We start from the raw sequence: 20,830 nt of genomic DNA on the forward strand, positions 1-20,830 counted from the left end.
TAAAACATTTTGTTGCCTGTGGGCAACATTGGGCCACAAAAGGTTAAAAATCCTCGACATTTCCCATTTCTAACAAAGAGAATTCAAACTATTAAAATTAAAACATGAATTATTGATAAACATTGTTTAACAATACACACAAGTGTTTTATGGGGTTTTAATTTGAATACACAGCTGCAACAATTCACAATAACAGTTGTTTGTGACATTAATTAGGTAAGTCTGAAAGTATGCTATAAAATAATGAAACAACCTGTGTATTGAAGAGGAGAACCGGTAGTGTTGTCTATTGCGTTTAATGAAAAAACTTTAAATTTACATATAAAATCGCAAATTTAATGTCCGTTTATATACGGTTTAAATTTGGGCGTGGAGGCGTTGATTTTGAAAGAACATATTTTTTTTAAAGAATATATTTTCAAGGGTCAACATAGGCGTTTAAGGCCTGTCTTTTTTAAATAACAGTTTTAAGTCCCAATTATGTCTGGATTTATTAAAGAATTTTAAAGAATTAAAGCCCAATTAAGACGTAGAATTTAAACAATAGTTTTGTGAGGTCCATTCAAGGCGTGGTTTTTAAATCATAATTTTTAAGGCCCAATTAATACGTTGATTTGAAATTATAATTTTAAGGCCCAATTAAGGCGTGGCATTGAAATAATAAGGCACATTTAAGGCAAGGATTTAAAATAATAATTTTTTAAGGCTCAATTAGCGTAAGGATTTTTCAAATAATAATTGAATTTTTAATTAATATTGAAAAAAAAATCAACCAAAGCACTCAAATTATTGTTTCTTCAGAATTTTAGACTGGGTGGACTAGATGATAACCTACACCACTTTGGTTGATATATACAAGATATGTTTCTACGATTCTTATAGTATCCTACATTAATATTTATACCAATTAAAACCAAGCTTAACAAACGTTTCTTTATAATGTATTTGGTTGTATGAGTCCAATATCCTTGTCGATTGGACAGCCATCTTTGAAGGACCATTGCCAGAATTTTCGTCATATTTCAATAACTTAAGCGATTTCTATAAATCCGCCCACAAACATGTAAAACAAAGCAAAATTTCCGGCTACAATAGTGCCTATTGTTTAAAGCTAATATTAAATCGAACAATCTTAGATATGAGATCTGAATCGATATTATGGAAATTTGACCCACGCCATGTGCAAAATTTCGTGTCAAGCGAGCACATGAAGGTTAAGTAAATCGATGAAAATATTTATGGTACATCTGGTCCTAGATTGCCGAATAATATGTGTATGGGTTGAATTTTCACAGACAAATTATATATGTAGGTCTAAGTTTTGACTTAGCCTCCTCATAAAGGTAGCACTCCATTTTCAATATTTTGATGGAGTTAGTACAATTTCCCCATCGCCGATGTAGTGAAGAGATGATGAAAATATTCAATAACGGTCCATCGGTTTGGACATAGCTTCCACATAAATGTTCCGCCTAATTTTCTGTTTTTTTTTTTCTTACCAAAGGGCTGACACTTGGTATACCAGGTTCTTGGAGGATGAGCAATATTTTGTCAGAACATTTTCGATATAAGCCCAGGTTGTGACATAGTATCCATATAAACGTCCCAGCTCATTTTTGGTAGTTTGAGGATTTTACACGAATTTTCGAACCCAAGTAGTTGTAATTCGGTATTCCAGGTTTTTGGTTAAAAACAATTTTCTGTGTTTTGTATGTTATAGCCGCATTTCCCCACAAATAGGTTGTAATTTAGAATACCAGGTTCTTGGAGGGTGATCAATATTTTTTTTAGAAAATTTTCGACATATCACCCAAATAAAAGTCCCACCTCCGTTTTGGTAATTTGAGGGTATTAATCCAAGTAGTTGTAATTCGGTATTTCAGGTTCTTATATGGTATCTTTAAATTGCTGTTACCTTTTCCTGGTTAGAAAAATTGTGTCCCAGAAAATTGTCCATAGTTTGCACATCGAAATTTTTTACCAAATCTACTTTAAATCCTAAGATGGTTCTACAGGGCAACCACTTCTGGTTCCTCTCCACAGATATCCAACTCTTTGTTAAAATTATGTGCCTTTTATACAACGACTAATAATAAAATCTGTGTACAATTCTGCAGACCATAGGCTGAGGGCATATATCTGTCAGCAACACTGATTGACGCGCTTTTACTTGTTATTAGGCCAGCAACCGAACTTATACTTACATCACCTTCCTATTTCTTTATCCAATTTAATTTTTAGAGCAAACGTCAATTTAATTTTTTTTTGATTTATTTATTTATGAATTGTTATTGGTTGTGATGTTTTGAGTTTAGAATATTGTTTTTAATATTTTTTATGTTTTATTTTGTATTTTTGTTGTTGTTTATAATTGTTGATTTTTTACTTCAATTGTTTTTTATTTAAAAGCTAAATAACTTATAATAAATACTTAAATTAATAATGGATTTGTTTCTTGTGAAATCTTTTTATTTAAATTTTTTAATTTTGTTTTTTTTTCAATTTTTTTTTTAATTTATATATAATTGGTTTTTGTGTAAATGTGTTTCTGCAGTTTATATTTATATATGTTTTTTTGTATATATAGTTATTACTATAATGAATATTATATTAAGAGTAATAATAGTGATAATAATAAAAAAATATATTTCACAGAAAAAAAAGAAACTATTTGTTTTTGTTTTGTATAAAAAATTGAACTAACACACACCGAAAAATTAAATATATATATTTGTTTTTTATATTTTAAGAACACAAACTGAAAACGTGGTTTTGTTTTGGTAATATCAGCAGAGAAGTATTAATTTGTTGTAATTTTATATAAAAAATAAAATGTATTTAATATAAAATATAAGAAATCTGGCGGGATTTGAGTGAAACGCTTGAATACATTTTGAGTGATACAGATTATTAAATATTTTACTATTATGTTATTATATTTTCCAAATGATACCAGAATATTGAATTTAAAAAAATATGGACTCCGAATGATAAAAAAACTATGTTAGAAGACGGACTTTTCAAATCCTTCTGGGTTCTTAATATACTTGCCAAGGGCTTTCATTACCATGAATTTTCCAACCTCCCAAAATTTTTTCGAACAGTGTTAGTGGTATTTATGGAAAAAATTATAAAATCTTTTAGATTAAAGGAGGGATTTATTTTCTGCTAGTTTATACTAACTATTCTCTTAATTGCTAGACCACATCCAGTACCAATATCCGATAGTCATCAAATTTCAGACGGATTCGAATGTGGTGTCTTTCGCCTAGTAATTGAAAAAATTTCAAAAATGTTCTCCTCTTTCCATAATGTTTTTATTAAAGGTATGTACGCCACATCAACCTCGGAGGTTTAAATTTTCCATTTGCTTTACGGAGAAGGAAAATTCCGAAAATAGAAAGAAACCATGAAATCATCAACTGATAAAAATTAAATCAATCCCCAATGAGCGACAACGTCAGAGGATGTCTGTTCTAAGGCCGAAAACTTGACAGGAATTAATCAAATAATGCAATACACACTTTTGAAGGCCACTTCGAAGTAAGGGTTTAGAATAGAAAATTTACTGAAATTGCATTAAAAGTCGCATCATGGAAATCGTAATTGATATCTTCAGAGTTAGAGGTTATAGATTTTTATTATCTGCTAAAAATATCAAAAAATATAATATAAAAATACACACGGTTGATATTTCTATATGAACTTATAATAAAGGGGCGGTTTACCCACCAATGTCCCGGAATACCAACTTACAGCCACTTCGTAACGCAAAAATATAGTCATCAAAGTATCTAAAAGAGGGGTGGACTATTATATGGCGGATATACCCAAAGATCGACAGATATTTATAATTTATGGTACGAAGATTTGTCACTCCATGAGTTCCCAAAATATAAAATTAGAACAAATTCAGTTAAAACTAGTGAGCGGTGTCCGACGCCATTATACCCTACACAACAACTACTCATATCTATGTTTCGTTTTCAAATCATGTTTTCCGTAGTAATAATTGACTATTTATAGGCATATTTCCTAGCTATTAGCGCTACATTTCCGGCCTCTAGTTTGGTAATGGTGTTTAAGTGTTACACCCACATCCGACCACATAACACAATATAATTGATATCAATTTAAAGGTCAACCACTCCTCTGGGATATACTATCAAGTTCTCGGATCTATGTCCTTCATGAGTAAATTTTTCATTTTGCCATTTTTCACACAAAAGTCTGGGTCCTTTTGACCCGCTAAATATTGGACGATTATGATGAAAATTGACATATTTTTTATTGGTCAGATCAAATTCTCCGTTTAAAATTTTGTGATATTCGGATCATAATTACGGCTCCTAGAGGGACCATAAAAACTGGCAGTTATGTAAATAAAGTTTTGGCTCATTTGATCCCCTAAATGCTAACCGGTCATTACCAAAAACAATAGGGATCTTCTTTGACCAGAACCGAACATCGACTCAGTTAATCGAAATATGACGACCAGTATTTCACGGCGTTATAAACAATTGGGACCATTTGGATCCCATTTTCAAACGAATTTGGTTTAAATCTGTTCGCATGTTATAACAAAATGTAAACCCTTTGTGGGGTAGTTACCAGAAAGAGTGACCAATGGGTCCCATTTTCGGACATGATCTAGGCTTGCCCAACGTTTGAATGAAATCTTTTAATCATTTCGAGAGTTATCATGTGCATCAGCCGGTCAAATATACCCAAGGACGGACGGAAATGGGTACCGTTTTATGGGGTTTACCCTAAAAAGTGAACCGAGTAAGGAGATTTTCTACCAAATACGTATTCAAAATTCTCTCTAAAATATTGCAATTATGAAGGATATCCTAAAAAGTGGACTAATATTGATAATTATCATTACCGAATGAAAATCGGAATGTCCAAAATGCCCAAAATTTAATTTTTGTTAAGAAAATTCTTTGTCCAATGAAAAATCAAAATATCAAATTACAAAACGATTCCGATGGAAACCGTGTCCATAATCTCAAAAGATCGAAAATCGGGATTATCGTTATATGGCAGTTATATAAAATACCAAAATGAATCGATATTTTTGGTAAGTACATGTGTCAACTAATGAGAAGTCCGAAAATATAAAATGATGTCCAATTCGGAGATATGGTTATGTGGGGCTCTACCTAAACGTGAATATTCGAACTTGACCTGATTGTAGACAAAATATAACTCTGTGCAACATTTCTCGTGACACGATATTGTACGAATCATATTGGTACCTAGTCTCACAGGTAGGCAATGAGATAGTTTCTCGCCAGATGTGCTATTCAAATGCTAAGTCTTACGCCCGGCCATCGAAACCAATTCATGGGAAATTATACAATTGACGATTTTAATGACATAAGGGGATGTGAATTGAAAATACTGATGGGCTTGACTAAGAATAACAAGAAAGAATAATCACGCAGAATTCCTAGATGTATAGAGAGACTATCCTTAAGATATTTCTTCTAACTTCTTTGCACTGTAGAGAGCACAATAAAGATTGACTGGTTTAAGACAAGTATGGAATTCCTAGAAATATAGGGAGATCAACATCAAAATGATTTCTTCTAACTTCGAATAGCCTTTGACTGGCTTAAGTAAACCACTCCTATTCAATTTAGTGTAACATAAGCTAATCCTTCAGAAGATAGCGTGTTTACAACAAACGGACGAAGGGCGAGAATTTCTAGATCGTCTTAGAATTTTACCCTGATAGAGAATATTTATTAGGTCGGAAATTACTATTTCGATGAGTTATAAAGAGAATGAAAAACTAATATTATCATGTAGGGTATATATGGTAGAAGGTATAAAAACATTCATACGCCATATATAAGTAGACTACTTTCGATTTTTACAAAATCGACTTGGTATTGGTATCTATTTTCAATATATGGACGAGATTTGGAAACATTTGAATCTCTACGATATTACGACTTCAGAAACTGGTTAAAGCATTACCAACAATTAGTTATAGGACCTGATAAGGATAACCAACTGGATCAAGTAGAAAACGCCTTGCTTTAATTGTTAAAAAAATATTAAGATTGATAATAGATTGATAAATATTGAATTGTATTCAATAACTACGAACCTATGAGCCCAACTTGCTATTTGAAGAATATTACTTGAATACATTTCAGAGACTATTAAATATCCTGTACTAAGTTTTCTTTTAAATTAAACAAATTACAGGTTTAAATGATAGAGGGTCCTTATACGTGTTTCTGTATGTATGACAATCGTTTACAATTTTGTATTAATTCAAAATTAAATGCTTTCCTTTAATGTAGATTTTTGGCTAGAATGGAGATAAAGGTCTCATGGAAAACATCCAAATTGATATTTTAATATGATTATAAAGAATACTCTGAAGTTTCGGGGTCCATATCTAACTATGTAATGTGAATATTTTTTTTTTTTGGTTTTTATAAATTGTTACTAAAACATAAATTAAAGATTGAAATTGGACATTTATGAATACTCCATCATACCCTTCAAAATTAACAAGAAAATCTCTTCGAAATAATTTCATTTATTATTTAAGAAAAATATCTATATATGTATATTAAATCTGTATCACTCAAGACCAAAAGAAAAAAAATAAAATTCGCTAAAAATTAAATATTACTTATATACGAACAAAAAATACATTCATGAAAATACATATAAATTGCATTACAATATTGCTATCAATAATTCAAATTAATAGAAAAAAAACTGCTATATATAAACTTCTTTATAAAATAATGCCACAGCTTCCAGAGAACAAAAAATAAATTCCATTAAAAATTATTATTTAAGAAATCCCTAAAATTAGAATACATCACAATAAATATAATACAATACAATATTAATTCTAGTTGGTAATTTCAAGAATTGTTTGCAGAATTACAAAAAATTATAGAATAGAAAAAAAAATAATATCGAAAGACAAACATATTTAGAAAAAAATAATTTTTCGTTTTTTTATATAAATATGTTTTATATATATTTTTTGTTATATATATTTATAAAAAAACACATTACATATCACACCATATTGAGAATAAAAATGTTGTTTTTAGGTTTTTTGTTGTTTTTGTTTTTGTATGTTTGACTCATTGCTAATACTATGTATGTATATGTAGTATGTTTGTTTGTATGTATGTCTGTATGCCTATAAAGTCGTTAACAGATGTAATTTTTTGTTTTTGTTTTTTTTCTCTGTTCGGGGGTATGACTGGCTCTATGATTTCTATGCGTTTACGCCAGACACGCACACACACACTGACAAAAATAGTTCCTAAACCTAATATACTATATCATGTGGTGTTCAACTAACTTCTAACTTCGGCTATTTGTTGTTGTATTAATTTCGGGATTATATAGTTGATCCATTGCGATCGCTACATTTAACGTATCATGTGTAACTTCCAACGTAATACAAAATAGGCTATAATTCTCAGGGCAATGAAAATGCCAATCAGCGCCACAGCATCAATCCAATATTCCGCCTTATCCATGGACATTTCCTCTAAGAATTTCTTCGGACTTCGGAAGTGACAGTACATGGCATCACATTGCAGTTTGGCACGATCCATGCCGTAAATTGAGACCATGGCTCCTAAAATAAATTTAAAATTAATTAAAAAATAAAAATGTTGATTTTTAATCTCTACTCACCCTCAAATCCATAACGAACATAACTGACATAGGTGACCCACTGTAAATAGCCCGGTATTGTATCAAAGTTAACAAAGAAACCCGAAAAGAGTATGGTCGGTATAGTGGTGACAGGCCCCAGAAAAACACCGGCCTCTATATTCATACCGGCACCAATGAGCAGGCCCAACGATTGGGCCACCAACGACGTTAGTACACATATAACAACAAACATGGTGACCCTTTGCGGTTCCATGGGCTGGGATGTTAGATAATACACTACGATGACATAGACGCTGGAGAACATTATCTGGAAAAAATAATGAACGATTATTTAGAGGGAAAGTTTATAAAAATATATTTTTTCAAAGTCTTTCCAAAGGCGTGGATTTTTTTATAATTAATTTTTCAAGGACCAACACAGGCGTGTATTTTTTTAACGGCGTAGATTTTTATACCCTTCACCACACTGTGGTATAGGGTATTATATCTTTGTACATATGTTTGTAACAAGCAAAAGGAAACGATATAGACATATGGTTCCTTTTGAGAATATGCATAGAATTACTTTCTAAGTCGATTTATGCATGTCCGTCCGTCCGTCTATCCGTCTGTAACTTATTTGGCCCAAGGACGAACACTATTGAAATTGTGAAAAATTGGTTCAGATTTAGATATAGCTCCCATATACATTTTCGTCCGATTTAAAGTAAATGGTATATCAAAGTCCCTATATATTTTTCGATTTGAACGAAATTTGGCGCAGCGTACTGAATTAAGTCTAGAATGATGCGTGTTAAGTTTCCTGAAAATCGGGCCAGATTTAGATACAGCTCCCATATATAGTTTCGTCCGATTTTATGTAAATGGTGCACCAAAGTCCCTATACATCATTCGATTTGCACGAAATTTAGCATAGCGTACTGAATTAGGTCCAGAATGATGTGTGTTAAGTTTTCTGAAAATCGGTTCAGATTTAGATATAGCTCCAATATATATTCGACAGATTTGATGTAAATGATACACCAACGTCTCTATATATCTTTCGATTTGCACGAAATTTGGCGTAGCGTACTTAATTAAGTCTAGAATGATGCATGTAAATTTTCTTGAAAACAGGTTTAGATTTTGATATAGCTCCCATATATATTTTCGTCCGATTTAATGTAAATGGTGTACCAAAGTCCCCATATATCTTTCGATTTGCACGAAATTTGGCGTAGCGTACTCAATAAGGTCAAGAATGATGTGTGTTAAGTTTTCTGAAAATCGGTTCAGATTTAGATATAGCTCCCATATATATTTTCGTCCGATTTTATGTAAATGGTGCACCAAAGTCCCTATATATCAATCGATTCGCACGAAATTTAGAATAGAGTACTCAATAAGGTCAAGAATGATGTGAGCTGAGTTTCGTCAAAATCGGTTCATAATTAGATATAGCTCCCATATATAGTTTCGTCCGATTTTAAGTAAATGGTGCAACAAAGTCCCTATATATCATTCGATTTCCACGAAATTTAGCATAGCGTACTCAATAAGGTCAAGAATGATGTGTCGTGAGTTTCGTGAAAATCGGTTCATAATTAGATATAGCTCCCATATATAGTTTCGTCCGATTTTAAGTAAATGGTGCAACAAAGTCCCAATATATCATTCGATTTGCATGAAATTTAGCATAGCGTACTCAATAAGGTCAAGAATGATGTGTGCTGAATTTCGTGAAAATCGATTCATAATTAGATATAGCTTCCATATATAGTTTCGTCCGATTTTAAGTAAATGGTGCAACAAAGCCCCTATATATCATTCGATTTGCATGAAATATGGCACAGCGTACTGAATTAGGTCTAGAATGATGTGTGCTGAGTTTCGTGAAAATCGGTTCAGATTTAGATATAGCTCCCATATATATATTCGACCGATTTAATGTAAATGGTGTATCATAGTCCCTATATATCTTTCGATTTGGACGAAATTTGGCACAGCGTACTGAATTAGGTCAAGAATGATGTGTGTTAAGTTTCGTGAAAATCGGTCCAGATTTAGATAAAGCTCCCATATATATTTTCGTCCGATTTAAGGTAAATGTTGTACCAAAGTCCCTATATATATTTCGACTTGCACGAAATTTTTTCCCGACTTTAAGTACATGATGCACCAAGAACTCAAAATGTGGTCCGATTTTATGTAAAAATGCGACGTCTGTTAGGGGTATCAATAAGGGTACCAATTAGTCGGCCCGTCCGACTTTACTACTTTCCTTACTGGTTTAAAATTAAAATAAGCATTCAATTCTAAATTTCTTTTCGTCTTACCTGAAAGGGTAAATCAGCCATTGTCTTAGCAAAATAAAAAGCCTTAAGTGAATACCAATAATTTAAATGCTCTCGAACAAACACCGACATTTCTGTGGGGACTGTAATTAAAGAAACATCATTTGTTTTCAAAATTATAATTTCCAATTTCAAAATAAATAATATCACCCTCCACCCCTCCCCCCTCTTTACTTACATGTCAATATTGTGGGCATCATTGCTGTAAACATGGTAAATAGTGTGGTAAAAAATATACAACCGGCATTACTCATCACCTTCGAAGCCTCATTGCCGACATCATAGTAGATCATGCCAATAATGGCACCCACAATTATGTGCGACGCCAAACGCATATGGGTCAGCATACGATCACGCATAATCGTGACAAAGGAACGTTTGAGCAATATCCAAAATTGTGTCCAACCACTGGTGGGAAAACCGGATTTATTCGGCATAGCAATGACACTTTCGTGGGAGTCCAGGAGTGAGGTTGTACAACCGGCACCGGAATTGCCTCCTCCGCCACCACCGTTGCCGCCACTACCACCACCTCCAGCACCATTGGAACCGGTGACATTTGTGGTGGCATTGGTACTCTGACCTCCTTTGGAACTATAACTACAGCTATCCTCCCCGGTGTGCTCACCACTGTTGCGTGTCGGCATATTGATAACGGAACAATCGGACTGTTGACTTTCTTGGGTTTCTAGTTTCGGTGGTTTTAGTATGCCTGATGAGTTCAGTTCCAATTCAGCCGCCGACGAGGGTTCATCCAATTTGGATTTTTCATCGGCCAGCACAACAGTGGTGGTATTGGTAACAACTCCCGCATTGCCTCCATTGGCTGCCGCTCCCGCCGTCGCACCATTACCCTTGGCAATGTCATTGGTAATATCCTTGGTTATATCGAGACCGTAATTCTTTTGGCTATATTTCTTGCAGACCCCACTCTTGACGGCCGCCACCAATTTCGGTACACATTCACCATATTCGCCGCTGGCCACTTCTAACACATAATCTGCCGGATTGTGATACGAAGGGCAATCATAGCCGAGCGATGATAAAAATGGCACCAATGCCCTCACCCTACCCTCATACATACACTGACCCTCGGCCAACATATACAAATGATCGAATTTCTCAAAGAGCCTGGCGGACGGTTGATGGATTGTGCAGACAATGGTACGGCCACCACGTGCCAGTGACTTCAACAGCGATATCAATTGGAAGCACGTCGAACTGTCCAAGCCCGATGTGGGCTCATCGAAAAACATAACGGGTGGATTATTGACCAACTCCAAGGCAATCGACAGCCGTTTTCGTTGTCCTCCGGAGAGATTACAAGTCTTGGTATTGCTTGATTCGATAAGACCGATAGTTTCGAGAATTTCATCGACTACAACTTTTTTGGCAGCCAAATTCATATTTTTGCCCAATTTGAGATTAGCGGAGACCATCATGGCCTCGCGCACCGACAAATTGGCAATTAGCACGTCGTCCTGCATAATGTAGCAGGAGAGTTTACGGAAACGTCGCAGATTACGTTCTTTGCCGTTGATAAGCACCGAGCCGCTAAGTTGAGATGTTCTGAAAAGAGAAGAGAGAGGCGTTATTACAAATACTTTTTTTCAGAATATTTTTTCAAGATATAACAGAGGTTTGGATTTTTAAAGAATATTTTTTTAAGATCCAACTGAAAAACAAATTAAAAAAAAAAAATATTTTTCAATGTCCAGTAGAAGCGTGGATTTTTTAAAGTATATTTTTCAAGGTCCAGTGGAAGCGTGGATTTTTTAAAGAATATTTTTCAAGGTCCAGTAGAAGCGTGGATTTTTTAAAGAATATTTTTCAAGGTCCAGTAGAAGCGTGGATTTTTTAAAGAATATTTTTCAAGGTCCAGTAGAAGCGTGGATTTTTTGAAGAATATTTTTCAAGGTCCAGTAGAAGCGTGGATTTTTTAAAGAATATTTTTCAAGGTCCAGTAGAAGCGTGGATTTTTTAAAGAATATTTGTTCAAGGCCTAACAGAGGCGTGGATTTTTTAAAGAATATTTGTTCAAGGCCTAATAGAGGGGTGGATTTTTTAAAGAATATTTTTCAAGGCCTAACAGAGGCGTGTTTTTTGTAAAGAATGTTTGTTCAAGGCCTAACAGAGGCGTGTTTTTTGTAAAGAATGTTTGTTGAAGGCCTAATGTTTGTTTTAAGGTCCAGTAGAAGCGTGGATTTTTTAAAGAATATTTTTCAAGGTCCAGTAGAAGCGTGGATTTTTTTAAGAATATTTTTCAAGGTCCAGTAGAAGCGTGGATTTTTTAAAGAATATTTTTCAAGGTCCAGTAGAAGCGTGGATTTTTTAAAGAATATTTTTCAAGGTCCAGTAGAAGCGTGGATTTTTTAAAGAATATTTTTCAAGGTCCAGTAGAAGCGTGGATTTTTTAAAGAATATTTTTCAAGGTCCAGTAGAAGCGTGGATTTTTTAAAGAATATTTTTCAAGGTCCAGTAGAAGCGTGGATTTTTTGAAGAATATTTTTCAAGTTCCAGTAGAAGCGTGGATTTATTAAAGAATATTTTTCAAGGTCCAACTGAGGCGTGGATTTATTAAAGAATATTTTTCAAGGCCCACTGAGGCGTGGATTTATTAAAGAATATTTTTCAAGGTCCAGTAGAAGCGTGGATTTTTTAAAAAATTATTTTTTAAGGTCCAGGTCATGATGTAACAGAGGTGTAGATCTTTCAAGAATATTTTTCAAGGTCCAGGTCATGATCTAACAGAGGTGTAGATCTTTCAAGAATATTTTACAAGGTCCAGGTCATGATCTAACGGAGATGTAGATCTTTCAAGAATATTTTTCAAGGTCCAGGTCATGATCTAACAGAGATGTAGATCTTTCAAGAATATTTTTCGAGGTCCAGTAGAAGCGTGGATTTTTTAAAGAATATGTGTAGATTTTTCAAGAATATTTGTATGCCACAATCCTGACACAATTTATTCCGAAGTTAATTTATTGTTCTATCTATTAAAGGACATATGTTTCGGATATATATCTGCGCACATACATTAAACATTTATCAGTTATGGAGAATGAACAAAAACAGAAACGAGTTTCAATACGAAAAATCCCTGTCAAGCCAAAGTCTTAATGAAGGAAATGCCATAACAACACCTCAAACACCAAAGTGGCAAAAACAATTTTTGCTGTCATTCCGATTGTGACATTCTGATGTACATCCTGAAACATCCAGCCAGGCATTCAGACGTATATGTACATACATATATATTTTTTGTTATCCTGTTAAAAGGAGAGAAAAAAAATCTGTTAAATGATATTCGTTCAATACGGGAAGTGACAGGAAAATGCCGGAGCACCACAGACACATATACACACACATAACGTCGAAAATCTATAATGCAGACAAAACGGAAATTTCAGGAAAAGATAAAATTGAAAAGCATTTGGCGTACATACAGCTTTGTATGTATTTGTGGATGTGTGTGGATGGACATATAGGGAAAGAAAATATTGATGAAAATTTTTGTAAAACACATGTGAAGGTATTGTGAATATTAAGATATAAGGATCAATGCATAAGGGAAAACATGTGAATGCACAATGCATTCATTGTATGAAGGCAGGTTCCACGTTTTATAAAATAAATCAGTCATGGAAAATTTAAAAGTGGAAATAATATGTAGGAAGACTTTAAAATTCGAAGACTGGTTTCAGTGCATTTTTAATTGCTTATAGCAATGTACCGAATAGTGTGGTTACCATTATCTTGGGGCTATTCCGGGAACCGATATTGAAAAATTTTAGTAGCGGTTTTGACACACACGGAGATTCTCCCAAAATATAAAGTTACAGAGCTTTTGGTTAAAAAACGTTCCCGAACTTCACTAATTTAAAATGTTGGTAACGATAGATTTCTCGTAAAGTATCGCTCAAACAATTTCAGATTTATGCTCGTTGGAAGGTGACATTTTGCAGATTTTTTTCCTGTTAGATAATATTTCTGACAAAATACCATCACCGAATCAGTTATTCAGGGGTCTTTTAACAATATCGTTGCTAATTTAAACTTGATTTATATTAAAAATATATATATTTTCAGGTGGAGGTCTATTAGCAAAGGGCCTTCGCTATACTATATATTATTTGTATGGGTGGACGTTTTAGGAAGAAATGTTGTTAGAAGTATGGAATTATGGGTCTTGGCCATTTTTTGGATTCCCGCTAGGGTCTACCATATCTAAGAGAATTAAATTTTTAGAATGCCAAGAATGGTGACATTTTGTACACACATTTGTAGAGGATCTACCGGAATCTGCTATGGCTACTATCAGCTCTGCTCCGCCTAGGGAGAGAGGAGGGGAGGGGGATTCTAACAGATTCTAAAAACAAACAGTATAGCGATATTTATTGGACAGATGTTTGCCTACCTTCTCAGTCTCCAACTTGAGAAGCGTAGCTTAAAAAATAAATTTAATTATACCCTACACAACTATATTGTCATAATGCCGCGTTTATAATGCCGCGAAATATTGGTCCTAAACCTACCTTTAAGTTTATTTCAACTTGCTGAGTCGATCTAAACATTTGTTTCCGCCCGTTTGTCCATTATAATTTGTAAAGAGGCTGCTGTTATGGACCAATCGTTACGAAATTTTGCATGTAGGATGGGTTTTGGTAATGATCGGTAAATATTTAGGGCATGAAATGGACAAAAACTTTATTTTTGGCTGCTTTTCTGTTCGCTTTAGAGGCCACAATGATGATTTCAAAATTGATACCAATTATATTGTTGTATGTACTCGGATGTGGGAGTTATACATAAATATTTATAGTTATAGTTATTTTATTGTATTTTTTAGTATTACTATTATCCCACCAGAGTGCGGTGTCACGCTGACCGCTTTGAAATTTGACATGGAAATTTTCGTTGAGGTAGAGATAATATTTACGTGGTGCAATGAAACGAAAACTTTATTTTTGTCTCATATTCTAGTCGCTCTAGAGGCCGAACAGATGCAGAACATCACACATTTACATGGTAAAGGGGATCTGACCTAACATTTACAACGGCTGTTTAGATGATTATCAATTAAACCGGGAAAACAATATTTGAAAACCAGTGAAACTTCCATGAAAATCTAATTTCTGTGGTTCTATATTCTGAGATTGGGCAATATTTCGCGATATTCGAACACTTTTGACTGGCTAGAGGTCAGCAAATGTTACTAATAATCAGTACAGCAACTCTGATTACTTGTCCAGATTCCCTGCACCGTGGGTTGTGTTGTGATGTTCGGCTTTCGACTCGAAAAGTACAAATAATTAACTTTTCGGTCCACTTCATCCGAAAATTTTTTCTGATCATCACCTAACATTTTAGGCGCTGTCCTCGACCATAACTAGAATCTCATGGAACATTTCAAAGCGATCAGCGCTATATTTCCGCCCTGCAGTGTGGTAATAGGTTACTAAATAATATATGAATACGTAAGCACCTGTAAATATTTAAGTGTAACTCCCGCATTCGAGTACCTACGACAATATAATTGGTATCAATTTAAAGGTCAACCACTCCTCTTGGATATACTATAAATTTCTCGGGTCTATGTCCTTAAATGGTAAATATATACGCTATAGAATACAAATTTTGTAATTTTTCACACAAAAGTTAGGGTCCATTTGACCCGCTAAATATTGGCCGATCTTTATCAAAACAGGAATGCTTATTCTTTGGCCCGATCCCCTTCTCCATGCATGCGGCCTCAGGAGCGACCAGAATAACCGACAAAAATTTAGTATTTGGTCCATTTCATCCCCTAAATATTAACCGATCTTTTACAAAAACAATAGGGGTCTTCATTGGCCAGAACCCATCCTACATGCAAAATTTCGTGAAGATTGGTCCATAACTGTGGCCTGTATCGTGTTTACAAATTATAATGGACAGACGGACGGACGGAAACACATGTCTAGATCGACTCAGCTAGTCGAGACGTTCGGTAAACTTAAAGGTGGGTTTAGGACCAATATTTCGCGGCGTTACAAACTTTTGGAGCTGTACAAAGCTATAATGCCCTGACAACAAGCGGAAAGCGGAGTTGTTGACATAAAATCGGCCAAGAGGGGGCAAATATGGCGAAATATTTCCCAGGCTCAGAATATAGAACCGCAGAAAGTTAGATTTTCGTGGTAGTTGTGTAGGGTATCACTGGGTTTTTCAATGTCATCGACCAATGCCAACGTATCGTGGACTTTTCATTAAACCATCCCAACCTCGTTACTCTTGATGACATTAACGCTAGTTTTGGACATACAGACAATCTCCCAGACCTAATTGAGGAAATCGACTGCTTCCGTATCATCCAAGAAAGTATCTTGACCAATCTCTGGGATTATTCACCTTTGATGGACGAGTAAGATGCCACGGATACCATTATGTTCAACACAACGGAAATAAAACAATCATTAAACGTGATGGAAGAGTATATCGGTCTTTGCATAGTGGTCAATGGTAAATCGATACTTTCGAGGCAGTAGTAGATGCTGCTGTTGATGACCTTTCCACTGACAGTAACCACCAAATCTTTCAATGCCTAGGAAATCTCTAACAATAAGATTTACCGGAGATTATCTAATTTAGCATTCTCTTAATCGCGCGGAACAGGAATTCGATTGCCAAAAAGGAATTCCTTCAGATCGAAAATTCTCACTGAACTATCAGAATGATATTGCAAGGGACTTCTTTATAGAAATAATTACGACGCTGCGTAGTTATGCGAATTCGATAACCGAAAGGAAATTCTTTCAGATCAAGAGGATCCTAAATATATTTGGATGTTACCGTGGAACTATCCGAAAAATAGTGCGAGAGGTTTCTTGATCGAAGTAATTGTGACGTAAAGGAGTCTCTAATTAAGTCGCCAACAGAGGATACAAATTTGTGTAGCCCGAGTGCATCTGGGAAAGTTATGTGAGGACATTGGAGAGGAATGATGGACAGCCTTGCATACCAGCGTTAATGTGTTCTCTTACATTTGTTATTGTTAAAACGAAAATAAACATTAGCGACAATTTTTCCTCAATTTTTTTTTTAATGGAGGAATTGTTCTCTTATACATTCTTGAATATTATTTATATACAAAAATATTGTATTACTTAAATTCCGCAGAAAAATTCTTGTTTCTATATATTAACAATTTTTTAAGATACAGTTTGCCATTGTTCGAGATGGTTCATGAATGATGGGATATCTTTGACAACATCTACTATTGAGAAATCCTTGACACCATCTACCATTGTCTTCAGACTGGTTAGAAGATAGGTTATACGCATACGAACATACGCATGTCTTTCTGCAACCTATGATAAATTTAATTTCATTCGGTCATATTTAGAGTCGTCTGCCTACCATGGGACTAACGTTTTACGGTACTGATAAACATTTTATATCAATCACAGACACCCGTCAATCACAGACACCCGTTCAAAATTTCGTGTAATTCGGACAAACGTTAGGAGATTGTAGCGCCATTTGAGTAAAATCGGAGGAATGTATATAAATATGTGGGATGTACATAGAAATCTGAACCGATTTAAAATTTACCACACATCATTCTCGACACAATTTAGTACGCTATGACAAATTTCGTGCAAATCCAAGGGTATATAGGGATTTTGGTGCACCATTTATATAAAATGGAACGAATATATATATATATATATATATATATATATATATGGGAGCTATATTTAAACCTGGATCGATTTTCACAAAACTTAATACACATCATTCTAGGCACAATTCAGTACGCTATGCCAAATTTCATGCAAATCGAAGGTTATATAATACTGTGGTCCACTATTTACATAAAATCGGACGAAAATATACATGAAAGCTATATCTAAATCTGAAACGATTTTCACGAAATTCATCGTTCTAGACTTAATTCAGTACGCTGTGCCAAATTTCGTGCAAATCGAAGGATATATAGGGACTTTGGAGCACTATTTACCTAAAATCGGACGAAAATATATATGGGAGCTATATCTAAATCTGAACCGATTGGCACGAAATTTAACACACATCGTTCTAGACTTAATTCAGTACGCTACGCCAAGTTTCGTGCAAATCGAAGGATATATAGGAACTTTGGTGCACTATTTACCTAAAATCGGACAAAAATATATATGGGAGGAATATCTAAATCTGGACCGATTTTTTCAATAGGGTTCATCCTTGGGCCGAATAAGTGACCTGTGCCAAATTTCATCCAATTCGGATTATAAATGCGACATGTACTTTGTTTACAATTTAACATGGACAGACAGACGGACATGCATAAATCGACTCAGAAAGTGATTCTATGCATATTCTCAAAAGGAACCATGTGTCTATCTCGTTTCCTTTTGCCTGTTACAAACATACGCACAAAGACATAATACCCTGTACCACAGTGTGGTGAAGGGTATAAAAGACCAAGAATAATTTTCTTGGAAAAAGGATATCCTTGGAAGTCACAGCACAATATTATTATTTCCAGTGGGTTTGGATACTTCGTCTTAGTATGGAATATATGTCATCAAATGTGGCTGAAATTTGGTACATGTGATGTTTAACGGGTTACACGATTATATCATTTGTCATTTATATAAACACCTCGCCCGTTTTCCTATTACATCGGAAGTTTTACCAATACATCCCAAAACCATTCGCTGTAGTATCGTGGGGGTGAAGGGTATAAAAATGTTTGGCCCGAACTAACCTAATTCCATTTTCACTTGTTTTATACAATATCAAATTTAAATATAATTTTTAAATTTGATTAACTTGATTCATTTTAGTTGTAAGCCCCTAGGCAAAAAAGTCTCCCCCAATTGCAATGAACATAAATATCAACTTTAAGTAAAAAACAAAAACAAAAGTGATTAACAAAATTGTCACATCCAGCGACAAAGCTCTTGTCTGTCCTCCAGCGATTTACCCCCTACTTTTAATTAACATTGTCATGATATAAAATTTCCTCATGAGTTTCTCTGTGTGTGTGTGTGCATGACTCCCTCTAAAATTTCCTTCCACTAAGGATACTTGTCCTCCTTTGTCTCTTTTTGTGTCAGCTTTTTTCTTCCTTTTATATATTCATTATTATTACATTTTATTTATTTGCCACTTACTTATATCCTGCTAAAATATTCATCAGCGTACTTTTGCCAGCACCCGATGGACCCATTATTGCCGTCAGCTCACCATTGCGAAATTTACCCGAAACACCTTTTAATATTGTCTTAAAACCACGCCGTCGTCCCTCTGACACTGAATAGGAAATTTCCGTAAATTCAATATCGACCGGTGGCCGTTGGGGCAGATGGGTTAGCGAAACGGTACCCTTTTTCTGGCCATTAGGGCTGCAACTGTTTTGGATTTTTGGCGCCAATATATGATTGCCGGATATAACGCCATTGCAGAGATTATTTTGTGAGCTGTAAAGAAAAGGAGAAGTAGGGGAAGGGTGAGTTTAGTAAAGTTAAATAAGAGAACTGTGCTTAAGACTAAGTGATGAATGAATAATACGATGATAAATAATAAAAGATATTATTTGATATTAAATTACCGAGGGGGCAGAGACAAATATGTAAGTATACGCGAAGTTTGGAGAAGGGTGAATGTGTTTCCCATTCGAAGGTTGCATTAATTTAAATAGTAATTTTTATTCAACATAAATGTTTTGACAAAATAACTAAGAAAACTTCTTCATGCATAGGGGTCCTCCTCAATATATAGAGGACCTCATATATGTGTATAGAAGTCTTCATCAATGTATAGCTGACCTCCTCCATGTATAGAGGCTCTCATATACATAGGAGACCTCCTCTACACATAGAGGACCCCTTCTATACGTATGGAGGACGTCCTTTATTTAAAGAGGACCTTCTCTATTTATAGGGGACCTCCCCTATGTATAGAAAACTTCCTCGATGTATAGGGGACTTCCTCTGTATATCGAGGATGCTGGTCTCCTCTATGTATAGAGGCTCTCCTCCTCTATATATAGAAGTCCTCCTTTAGGTATATAGGATCCTCTCTATATGTAGAGGATCTCGTCTATGTATAGAGGACCTCCTCTATGTGTAGAGGACCTCGTCTATGTATAGAGGACCTCCTCTATGTGTAGAGGACCTCCTCTATGTGTAGAGGACCTCGTCTATGTATAGAGGACCTCGTCTATGTATAGAGGACCTCCTCTATGTGTAGAGGACCTCGTCTATGTATAGAGGACCTCCTCTATGTATAGAGGACCTCCTTTATGTATAGAGGACCTCCTCTATGTATAGAGGACCTCCTCTATGTATAGAGGACCTCCTCTATGTATAGAGGACCTCCTCTATGTATAGAGGACCTCCTCTATGTATAGAGGACCTCCTCTATGTATAGAGGACCTCCTCTATGTATAGAGGACCTCCTCTATGTATAGAGGACCTCCTCTATGTATAGAGGACCTCCTCTATGTATAGAGGACCTCCTCTATGTATAGAGGACCTCCTCTATGTATAGAGGACCTCCTCTATGTATAGAGGACCTCCTCTATGTATAGAGGACCTCCTCTATGTATAGAGGTTCTCCTCTATGTATAGAGGTTCTCCTCTACATATAGAGGTTCTCCTCTACATATAGAGGTTCTCCTCTACATATAGAGGTTCTCCTCTACATATAGAGGTTCTCCTCTACATATAGAGGTTCTCCTCTACATATAGAGGTTCTCCTCTACATATAGAGGTTCTCCTCTACATATAGAGGTTCTCCTCTACATATAGAGGTTCTCCTCTACATATAGAGGT

At 34.9% G+C, this 20,830-nt stretch overlaps 1 protein-coding gene across 1 annotated transcript; it reads right to left on the reverse strand.

Annotated features, from left to right (window-relative positions):
- Positions 1 to 7,421: 7,421 nt before the first annotated feature.
- Positions 7,422 to 19,474, reverse strand: LOC133330039 (ATP-binding cassette sub-family G member 1; the record flags this gene model as incomplete). The annotated part of the gene is made up of 5 exons (XM_061538517.1): positions 7,422 to 7,633; positions 7,693 to 7,981; positions 9,990 to 10,090; positions 10,186 to 11,576; positions 19,169 to 19,474. Coding segments are annotated over 5 exons (2,299 nt in total), but the record flags the coding sequence as incomplete, so codon positions are not given.
- Between the last annotated feature and the right edge of the window lie 1,356 nt (positions 19,475 to 20,830).

The sequence above is a fragment of the Musca vetustissima genome, unplaced genomic scaffold (genome assembly GCF_032173495.1).
Source record: "Musca vetustissima isolate MV318-11 ecotype Yass unplaced genomic scaffold, APGP_CSIRO_Mvet_v1 utg2798, whole genome shotgun sequence".
In the NCBI taxonomy this organism is placed as follows: Eukaryota; Metazoa; Arthropoda; class Insecta; order Diptera; family Muscidae; genus Musca; species Musca vetustissima.